Source organism: Adiantum capillus-veneris, chromosome 11, assembly GCF_014529385.1.
Source record: "Adiantum capillus-veneris isolate H3 chromosome 11, ASM1452938v2, whole genome shotgun sequence".
NCBI classification, from domain to species: Eukaryota; Viridiplantae; Streptophyta; class Polypodiopsida; order Polypodiales; family Pteridaceae; genus Adiantum; species Adiantum capillus-veneris.
Window position 1 is genome coordinate 64,055,648 of NC_140941.1, and position 11,353 is coordinate 64,067,000.

The following is an 11,353-nucleotide window of genomic DNA, read 5'->3' on the forward strand; positions in this document are numbered from 1 at the left end:
TGCTGATGTGGCAGGTGTACGGATTTTCGTAATTCACTCTAGCAGCTTTTTGGGTTCAACGCTTTTGGGCCTGATGCTTTTGAGTTTGTAGCTTTTCATGTAACTGCTTTTCATAGGCCCAAGGCCTTTAAATATGAGCCAAGGGCTCATTCTTTGGCATGCTTCTTGGAGAAGTTGCAAAGTCTGGAGTACCCGCGTTGTACCGAGTTCAAGCAATATAAAGAAATACCGAGAGGGGCGCCAACGTTTGGGGCCAATGCTCTCTTGGGGTGGAACTCTGCCACTCCCCGTCTCGTGTCGTCTCTCTCTTTCAGTTCAATTGTAGTGCTTAAAGTTGCTCAATCTGTTCTTTTCCGCTGGCACGTGGTGTGCGTCCCTGTGACAGTTGGCCACTGGGTACTCTAGAAATATGTTTGAGTCATCAGCAAACTCAGTGTTTAAAAGCTCATCTCCCCAAATAGGTAGCTGCAGTCCACGTAATGGACTACTGTTTAGAAATGGAAAGGTCTGCGTGCTGGAAATTGATGAGATTCGACTAAGGATTTTGTTCGAATGCCATGACGTTCTTAGCACTGGGCACCCAGGCATCCAGAGAACTTAAACATTGGTCAAACGATATTTCTATTGGCCAAGGATGTGCCCTTACATAGAGAGCTATGTGAAGAGATGCACTCAGTGTCAGGTCAATAAGGCATAGCGCCTTAGGAAAGCTGGTCTTCTACATCCATTGGAAATTCTTGATGCCAAGTGGTAGAGTATTTCTATGGATTTTATCGTTGGTTTTCCAAATACTAGCCGCAACAATGATGTCATTTGGGTTGTGGTCGATAGACTCACAAAAATGACGAAATTTATACCAACGAAGTAAAAAGCCGTATGAGTTGGCAGTTTTATTTGTCGATTAGCTTTATAAGCTATATGGCCTGCCGGAGGATATCGTCAGTGATCGAGATACTAAGTTCACTGGGAGATTTTGGCAAGATGTGTTTGTTCACCTTCGGACGAAGTTGAGTATGTCGTCCTCCAATCATCCTGAGTCCGATGGACAAATTGAGAGGATGAATCAGACGTTAGAGGACATGTCGAGAGCTTATGTCTCTCACAGCCTACAGGCAGTTTGATTTGGAAAGGTATCTTCCACAATTAGAGTGTTAGGGAATAAAGGCCTAAGTGCCTTGTACTTATTAACTTATAAGTTAAAAGACTTATAAGTGAGGGGGCCCAAGTGTGAATGGCCCCCTAGTCACTTACTCATATACTCAAATGTGAAGCCCAAAAAATAAATAGCGTGACTTCTCCCAAATTCAACGATCTCTCTCTCTCTCTCACGTTCTTCTCTGCGTGAGCTTCTTCAGCGCCTCTCACCTCTTCTCCTTCACTCTCATTGCATAGGACAACAAGTGGGCTCTCTCTCCTGCTCCCCCACACATGGTATCAGAACTTTAGGGTTTCCAAGAGAGCCATCTTCGCAACACAGATGAGAATTCTGTTTTTGCTCGCTGCGGGAAGGATATTCAACCGTTTTCGATCAACTCTGTCGCGAAGGGATCCTCTCACCGTGTAGAATCGACCTCCGGTGACAGTTTCCCCAAAATTAGGGTTTCAAAAACTGGCGAACAGCAGCCTATTTCTGCTGAAATTGACCAATTTCGGGGTCAATTTGATGCAATTTCATTAGGGCAAGTCTCACAGGTCAATCTTACAGGTGTTTCCACCAACGAGGTTCTGAAAATTCAGCAAAACAGGTGTTTACAGGTCTCCCAGATTTCTACGAGTGTTCTCTCTCTCTCACGTTCTTCTCTGCGTGAGCGCCTCTCTCCTCTTCTCCTTCACTCTCATTGCATAGGATAGCAAGTAGGCTCTCTCTCCTGCTCCCCCACACATGGTATCAGAGCTTTAGGGTTTCCAAGAGAGCCATCTTCGCAACACATATCAGAATTCTGTTTTTGCTCGCTGCGGGAAGGATATTCAACCGTTTTCGATCAACTCTGTCGCAAAGGGATCCTCTCACCGTGTAGAATCGACCTCCGGTGACAGTTTCCCCAAAATTAGGGTTTCAAAAACTGGCAAACAGCAGCCTATTTCTGCTGAAATTGACCAATTTCGGGGTCAATTTGATGCAATTTCATTAGGGCAAGTCTCACAGGTCAATCTTACAGGTGTTTCCACCAACGAGGTTCTGAAAATTCAGCAAAACAGGTGTTTACAGGTCTGATTTTTGCCCTAAAACAGGGAATTTCAGCAAGCAAATAATGTATACACCTTGTGGAAACCTTTGGTAAGAACACCACAGGTGGGTCTTCTAATGCATTGCACTTGAGAGGCAGGTCTCAACAGAGGGAGAAATCTGACAGTAAGGACAGGGTACGCAGCAAATCTCGTAGGAAAGATGTTGTGTGTCATCATTGTGGAAAGAAAGGGCATTATAAACGGGAATGCTATGAGTGGAAGAAAGAGAAGAACAAGGGTGCTGAAACTGATGCAAAGGACAAGAGAAATGCAAAGAAGAGCACTGTGTTGATTGAGGAAATCAATGTTGCTAGTAGTTGTGACAGTGACAGCAGCACTGATGTACTCAATGCCTCTTCTGTGGACGCACATACCCTTGCTATGGGTTCTGATGTGGACATGCATACTTGGATTCTTGATTCAGGTGCCTCCTTTCATGTAACACCTCATAGGGATTGGTTTACACAGTACTCAGGTGAGGTGCAGGGCACTGTTTATTTGGGAGATAACTATGCATGTGACATTGCAGGTATTGGCAGTGTCCAGTTTTCCTTTGCTGATGGTATGACTTTTGTTTTGCACAAAGTGCGTCATGTGCCACAACTCAAGAAGAGTTTGATTAGTACAGGGCAGCTAGATGATGCAGGCTATCACACCACTTTTGGTGATAGCAAGTGGAAAATTTGTAAAGGGGCCCGGATTGTAGCCAAGGGTTGTAAATCGGACACTTTGTATCCTTTGCATGTATCTAGTGTGCGTGACCATGTTGTCGCCGTAACCGAGCAGCCAAGTGTTTCTTTGTGGCATGGCCGGTTGGGACACATGAGTAAAAGAGGAATGGAAACTCTGTCTCGTTGTGGTTATTTGCCGTGTTTGAGGTATGCTGATTTTTCTCATTGTGAGCACTGTATTTATGGTAAGCACAGTCAAACACCGCACAAAAGGTCTCTTTCTTTGAAGTCTGACAGGTTAGACTTAGTGCATTCCGATGTATGTGAAATGCCACAGTTGTCCTTAGGGGGAAAGAAATATTTTGTCTCGTTTATCGATGATGCTACACGTAAGGTGTGGGTGTATCCAATACGTGCTAAAAGCTATCTTTTGGATACTTTCAAGAAGTTTCTTGCGTTTGTTGAGAATCAAACTGACAAGAAGCTTAGGTCTTTGCGCTCAGACAATGGGGGGGAGTATGTATCAAAAGCATTTATTGACTTTTGTGCTACTAAAGGTATTAAAAGAGAGCTCACGGCTCCTTTTAATCCCTCTCAGAATGGAGTTGCAGAGAGGTTGAACCGGACTATCCAAGAGAAAGTTCGGAGTATGCTGTCACATGCTGCATTACCTCATGGTTTTTGGGCAGAAGCTGTGCAAACAGCTATTCACTTGATTAATCGCTCACCTAGCAAGGCTTTGGGTGGAAAGGTGCCTGAGGAGGTGTGGTCTGGCAAGCCACCCTCATATGCACATTTAAGAGTGTTTGGTTGTGAGGCCTATGTTCACATCCGGAGTGAACTGCGCACCAAACTAGAACCAAAGTCTCATAAATGCATTTTCCTAGGATATGGTGAGGATGGTGAAATGGGGTATAGATTATGGGATCCCTCATTACGGAAAATTGTACGCAGCAATGATGTCATCTTCAATGAGAATTGCATGCACAAACAGCCCACAAAGGTCGAGGAAGTGCGCCGGGTTGTTTTTCGTGAAGATGTTACATATGGACAGCCAAGAAGGCCCAATGTTCAGCAGCCTTTACATGCTGAAAATGGTGCTGAAAATCAGCCATTAGCTGCTGAAAATCAGCCCCAACAAGTTGCCATTGATGCACCACAGGTAGGGGAACAGGTTGATGCTCCTAGACCGCCCGTTGTTGCGATGCAACCGGCTGAACAGCCTGCTGTTTTTGATGGTTTACAGGCTGAAAATCCACCTGTTATGGATCATTGGGTGCGTAGGTCTACTCGGGTGACAAGGCCCCCCGATAGATATGAACCGTCTTTGGACTATGTCATGCTTACTGATTGTGGTGAGCCGTCTTGCTATAAAGAGGCTATGCAACGGGAAGACAGTAAGAAATGGTTCAAAGCAATGGTTTCGGAAATGCAGTCTTTGGAGAAAAACCATACATGGGACTTGGTTGATTTGCCTAAAGGGCATAAGGCTCTGCCATGTAAATGGGTTTACAAGACCAAGGTCACATCTGATGCTTCTTCTAAGTACAAGGCACGTTTGGTTGCCAAAGGGTACAAGCAAAAGCATGGTGTTGATTTTGATGAGATTTTTTCTCTTGTTGTAAAGCTTGCCACATTACGTCTTGTTTTAGGCCTGGTTGCTTCTGAAGATATGGAGTTAAAGCAAATGGATGTCAAAACAGCGTTTTTGCATGGCGATTTGCTTGAGATGATCTATATGATGCAGCGAGAAGGTTTTGTGTCAAAGGGGCAAGAGAAGAAAGTATGTAGACTCTTGAAGAGCTTGTATGGTTTGAAACAGTCTCCCCGTGCATGGTATCACAAGTTTGATACATTCATGAGGTCTCAAGGATACAAAAGAAGTAATTCTGATCACTGTTTGTATATCAAAACAGCAAGTGATGGATCTCTTCTATTGCTGATTTTGTATGTTGATGACATGCTTATTGCGGGTAAAAATGTCACGGAGTTGGATGCATTACAGCAAAGCTTAAAGAATCGCTTTGACATGAAGGATCTTGGTGATGCTAATCATATTTTGGGCATGCGTATCTCTCGAGATAGACCCAACAGGCGTCTGTATCTATCTCAACGAGATAATGTTAATAAGGTGCTACATCGTTTTCATATGGATGGGGGAAAGGCACTTGGTACTCCGCTGCCTCCATATGTAAAACTGACTGCACATGACTGCCCAAACACAGATGATATGCGGGTTGAAATGGCCAAGATTCCTTATGCATCAGCCGTTGGCAGTTTGATGTATGCTATGGTTGCTACACGTCCGGACATTGCATTTGCGGTGGGAGTGGTAAGCAGGTACATGAGCAATCCTGGCAAAAAGCATTGGGAAGCAGTGAAGTGTATCTTGAGATACTTGAAAGGCACTAAAGACTTGTGCATTTGTTTTGGGAAGAGTGAGACATCTGTGCATGGCTTTACAGATGCAGATTTTGCTGGACATCCAGATTGCAGGAAGTCTACCTCTGGATATGTGTTTACATTCACAGGAGGTGCAGTCTCTTGGATTTCTAGACTGCAAAAATGTGTTGCTTTGTCTACCACTGAGGCTGAGTATGTGGCTGCCACTGAGGCATGCAAAGAAGCTTTGTGGCTCATGCGTTTGGTAGAAGAGCTTGGCATTAAGTCACCGGTTCCTGTGCTACACTGTGATAGTCAGAGTGCTATTATGCTTGCAAGGAATCCTGTTTTTCATGCCAAGACAAAGCACATAGAGGTGAAGTATCATTTTATCAGGAGTGTGCTTGATGACAAGTGCATTACACTTGTCAAGGTGCACACAGATGACAATCCTGCAGATCTTTTGACCAAGAGTCTTCCAGCAGAGCGGTTTGCATATTGCTGTCAGATGATGGGTGTTGGATGAGTAAGTGCATGATCAGCTGATGTATCATAGTTAGTTGATTCTTTGATCTCCCAAGGTACATTGCCTTTAGGTGGGAGGTTGTTAGGGAATAAAGGCCTAAGTGCCTTGTACTTATTAACTTATAAGTTAAAAGACTTATAAGTGAGGGGGCCCAAGTGTGAATGGCCCCCTAGTCACTTACTCATATACTCAAATGTGAAGCCCAAAAAATAAATAGCGTGACTTCTCCCAGATTTCTACGAGTGTTCTCTCTCTCTCACGTTCTTCTCTGCGTGAGCTTCTTCAGCGCCTCTCTCCTCTTCTCCTTCACTCTCATTGCATAGGATAGCAAGTAGGCTCTCTCTCCTGCTCCCCCACATAGAGTTCGTCTACAATAGTAGCAAGCATTTTGCTACTGGATTTAGCCCATTCATGCTGATGTGTGGATTCGAGCCTAAATCCCCGATTGCTTTGGCTTAGATAAAGTCAAGGATCGCCAGGCTCGAGATTTCTTGTATGACATGCAAGAAATGCTTGAATTGGCTAAGGATAGTATAAGGACGGCTTGTGATTGAGTTACTACTTATGCTAATCAAATGAGACTCTAGAGGTTGGACACTGGGTCTATCTGAAGATACCAAGGATTCCAAGACTATGCGAACTGGAAAGCACTATAAGCTTTCAGCTAGATATTGTGGTCCATTCTTGATCACAAAGAAAATTGGCCAAGTTTCTTGAAACTGGCCCGTAGGGCGGTAGACTTCAGCTTTTACCAGATCTTTACTTGAACTTTATGACACAGAGAAACTTCACGAATAAACCTGTGACTAAAATTTAACACTTGAAACACAAACACGGCTTGACAGCTAGAGTGCTTCCAAGCAGACAGCAACACCCTGTAGGTCCCAAAGACTGGCGCCCTTTTCTGTATTTCTTTATTCTTATTGCCAATAAACGATCCGTACGCTTTCACCTAACTCTCACCAAGCTGTCCAAACCTATGCATGACCGTAATTGTAGGTTTTTGACCCAATTTGGCCAGCATAACAACGCAAAACCCTTGTAGGTCAAAAGTATATGCCAAGGACACTTTCCCTTGCAATTTGGAAGCTTTTTGGTGAGCTGCAAGTCAATTTCAATGTGCTGTAATTCCTTGTTTTGTCGCTGTCAGGTGCCCAAAGCCCCGTGTATGCATCCCAAGGCCTTCCTGAGGCTCCCCTATTGATCTCTTGCAGTTTAGGTGGGAAACCCTAAACCTGCTGAACAACATAGCAGGCTGTAATTTCTGTTTTGGACCATGTACCTGCTGCTGCTGCTAGCCATTAGCTGACGGGCCACCCATCTCTAAAGAGGTGGTAGCTTGTGCACCCTGGGTCTTTGTCTGCTTTGCCTGACAAGTCTTGGAGGCAGAATGTGGCATAGGACAGGCCTTTGCAAGATGGTCGATTTGTTTGCACTGTAACTCTTGCTTGCCCTTGACAAATCTGTCACCTGTGCATGCTCTGATAAACTTAGGTATTGATGACTTGTGGATTTCCTATCCTTAAGGCAGCTTCCATGGCTTTGACCCCCATATTGTTTTAACTCTTATTTTCAATTAACTTTCTTTGTTGTTTAGTGATAGGTGCATGCTGGCCTAAGTTTGCAATGCTTCAGGAGGAGGATCCTCCTACCCTTCCCTTAGTGGGATTTGGCTGGTCAATCTTAGCGAAAGTTTGGGAGTCCCGAACGCTCCACGCTCTAGCGGAGCCAGCCACCACACTCACCCTAGGCAAAAGGACTACCTTTGGGAGGGTGTGGGTGTCCCGAACCAAAACGCGTACTGCATGTTGCCTTGGCAGCGATTGAAGCTACCGTACGCGGGGTCTCCAAGACTTTCCCAATCTTGGAGCCAATTTTGGATAAAAGCGGAAGGTACTCTCTCCTTAGGCCGGGGAAGCAAACTGAAATGGGCAGACCCGCCTCCTTGACAAGAACATCCGAAGCTGGGTCAAACCATGGCGCCAGTGTCGAAAGGATCCCTGACTGCTGGGATGGTCAACAGGCTCATCGAATGACCGTGGAAGCCAGCTGTATGTCCATGATCTTTCTCACCTCCGCAAGGAGGCGGGCCTCGAGAAGGTCGCGCACCTCGCCTCTGCTGGGCCAGGCGTCGATAATCTTGCAAATGAGAGAAAGGTGGCATGAAGGCGCTCCACCTCTGCTACAAGGCTTGCTTGCTCCATCGGCGATAGAGCAGGTCGGATGGTGGGCTCTACAGGGTTGGGTGAGGGGGCTTCGTTTGAGTCCCTCTGGGGGGAGGAGTAGCCTCCATCTGTGTCTGCTGCTGTGGAAAAGAAGAAGGCGAGTGGATGTCGAGGGAGGCAAGAGGAAACAATGCAAAAGGTAACCCGGGGATGCGGGGGGGGGGGGGGGGGGGGGTTCACAGCAGCAGCAAGCGTCCACAGATTTACCTGTAGTATAATATCGAACTGTATAACATTCTTTGTTCTTTGTGTACATTTTGACAAAGTCACCAGCTGCTCTTTCATGCTCTTGCATTCTTTGGAACAGGTGCTTTTCATGATATTAAGGGAGCCTGCACCCATGTTGGCAGACAAGGAGAAATGGTAAGGTCTAATGTTTACGTGAGAAGCTATCAAAATTGCTTGTAAATGGAGTTGACACTCTGTTTAGAAAATGTCTATAAGCATAAAACAAGCGCATACAAATATCATACCTTTATCTTGCATTTGGGACGAGCTCTCAAGATGTGAGGCCAGTATCTGGATGATTCTTTCCTTCATGTATATCATGGCTGCATCTTTTTACAGTGATGTAGTGGCGTTTGTCTACTTTTCTTTCAAGAAGTGTATTATGATAGGTGCAAATTTTTTGCGACTGCTGCTCAGTAACCTCAGTTGAACTGATGTTTTGAAGTTTAGGTCATTGGTTTTTCATGAGTTTGTTGCGAAGTGCCTGACAAAAGAGACCAGGCTGCGTCCTTCTGCCACAGACTTGCTTAAAGTAAGTCTGATTAAAGTGAATCTGATTAATTTTTCTGAATTGACCTTAATATAGGCAAAATGCTCAATCTCTTTTTGTTTTCGTGCTCTTTTACTAAATTGTATTTTTGTAGTGTTTATGTTTTATAATTGTTTTGTAGATTCTTATGGTGGGCTTGTTATTGAAAGGGACTCCGGATGTTTGTTTACTGTTCTTGCTTAAAATGCATGAAAATTTATCTAGTGCTTAGGTTTCATATTATGTGGAAGGTCTTTGATGCTTTGGTGAACTTGTTATTGAAGTAGCCGTCTATTTTTTGGCCATGCTTAAAATTACAGCATAAGTTCATAGAAAGGTGCAGTGGTACTGCTAGCTGTATGGTTCTGAGAATTGAAAAGGCTAGAATAGTCAGGCTGGAATCTGTGCCCCATGGGATTACACAAGATTCAGAAGTCATGGCAACGGGAGGTGAAATAGGTCTCAACCAGGTATTGAGTGCAAAAGAGTTCTTATTTTACCAGTTTCTCAGCTTCCCTGCGTGTGCGTTTATTCAAATTTTCATGGCAGCAATGGTCTTGGGAAAGGGGAGGGACTGTGAAAATGGGTGAGGCGTATGCTGGCACTTTTCTGGTGAAGACAGAGGAATCTTTTAGACAAGGGTCTGGTGTTGAGAGAGATGGAACAACTATGGTTTCCAGTGAAGAAGGTCAAAACATCCTTGTTAATCCTTTATCTGTTTGTTCCTCTATCTGCTTTACCAACCAAATTACTGTTTTTTGTCTATCAGATGTAGGAGAATTTAGCACAATGGTTGTGCATTTGGAAGATGCAAGAAGCCAAGTGGAAGAGCGAGAAGCTTTCACGACAGTTGGGACCGAGGGCTTGGGTACCAATGTCGGGAAGCTTGATCCCATGCCCCAGCAAGTGGCTGACTCAAGGTTCGTCTCCTTACAAGTTATATTCATGTGATGTAGTTACTGTGTTAATTCCGCTAAATATGGGTAGGAATCAAGAAAATAAGCTTGGTTGACTGCAGGCGGGGTTTTCCAATGGTACAATTATCATCCAAAACAGTTTTGCCTCCAGAAGTAGCATTAAACACAGAACCACCTCTTCTGACGACATCCCCTGCACCACTGTTGAACACCTCTGGCATTGGTGGCGAACCCCTTGCTCCCCTTGTCACTCCGAGAGGCACGCCAGCAAGTGGCCGCCAAGGTTTTGCTTTGCAAGACAAGGTGACTTATTGATTGTTGTGGTGCGAAGCACCTGATTGATTAACTTCAAGCCAATAAGGTAAGAGATACTGTCTAGCTGCAAACTGAACCTTTTTGTGGTTGTAGTTGCTTTCAATTTATGCAGGTGGAAACACGGTGCCGATTCCCTTTCTCAAAGCGACAGACATCTCTCCACTAGCATTAATCTCGAATGACACTTTTGGAGAGGAGAAAGGAGGGGGCGGGAATGCAGTAGCTATTGAAGCTATCCAAGATCTTTATAATGGTGGAGGCTTTGGGGATACCCCTCAAAAGCGGGGACGAAAGCCACAAGCTAGTGAGGTGAGGAATAGCATGTATGATTATTGCTGTATAGACTAACAATCGCTAGGAGAGTGTACTAATGAATGGCGTTCCGCATCTGTTAGTTGCCGCTTCCCGCAAGTGTTCAGAAACGCTTATCTACCAGTACAACATTGCCAAATCTAGCTCGAGCTTTGGCGTACCACAAGCTGTGAGTTGATTACAAGTATGTGTATCTGTGTGTTTTGAACTTTTGGGTTGATGGATGCTTTCTTGCCTGTCTACAGCTGTTATGAAGAAATGCCTTTGCAAGGTTGGCAAGCAGAAGAAGAAGCTCAAAAAATTCAAAACTTGTCTGATACTCTGAGAACAATCCTGCGTCTTTAAGCATCAGAAAACCTTAGACATTAGTATGAAGCTGTACTAATACGACCTTACTTCGGTTCAAGTATTGGTGGATGGCATTTTTATACGGTGAATATGAAGGTGAGGTACAAAACAGAATCCAAATACGGCCTCCAGGATTGAGAGTCCATTAGATCTCCCTGGGCAACGTCACTTCCTCTAAAGCCCATGAAAGTATGAGGGGAGACTTTTGTAACCAACACAGGTAGCTTTAGGGGGAAGACTACCTTTTTGTATGTAACTTAATTCTTTCAGGCTGTAAGTTAAATAGAACTATAAACTGCTTTGTGCCTTGTAAATTAGCCGTATTCTTTGTAAAACCATGGGACTGTAAAGCAATGGATTGATGATTTAGATGTCAAGCAAAATATAGCGCACTGGTTGCTCCTTGTGTGCCTCTGTGTGTCTGCTGGCTTCCTTGCATATCTGTGGCTGGAACTACTTCAGGTGAGGGAGGTCTTGGAGCTACTTGTTAAGAGGACGGATTTTCAGTCTTCTGAGTTGTCACTTTTATTAAAGAAGTTCAAATGGAGGATGTCCCTGTTTTGAGCTCTCTGCCGTATCTGGAACCTTCCATTACTACTTTCAATCTCACACACATTACTCCGGGCTCAGTAAAATTTGGCATTTTGCATTGTCTGATATCACAATAGAAA

General features: G+C 44.4%; 1 protein-coding gene across 1 annotated transcript in view; it reads left to right on the top strand.

Annotated features, from left to right (window-relative positions):
* Positions 1–11,094, top strand: part of SIK1 (Protein kinase superfamily protein) — a 47,663-nt gene extending 36,569 nt beyond the window's left edge. Inside the window, exons 10-18 of the mRNA XM_086523177.1 lie at positions 8,341–8,396; positions 8,712–8,793; positions 9,111–9,260; positions 9,340–9,478; positions 9,560–9,710; positions 9,809–10,010; positions 10,116–10,331; positions 10,418–10,503; positions 10,580–11,094. Coding sequence (XP_086379303.1) covers positions 8,341–8,396; positions 8,712–8,793; positions 9,111–9,260; positions 9,340–9,478; positions 9,560–9,710; positions 9,809–10,010; positions 10,116–10,331; positions 10,418–10,503; positions 10,580–10,679 — 1,182 coding nt within the window. The 3' untranslated portion in view covers positions 10,680–11,094. The remainder of the gene's footprint in view (positions 1–8,340; positions 8,397–8,711; positions 8,794–9,110; positions 9,261–9,339; positions 9,479–9,559; positions 9,711–9,808; positions 10,011–10,115; positions 10,332–10,417; positions 10,504–10,579) is intronic.
* Positions 11,095–11,353: the final 259 nt, after the last annotated feature.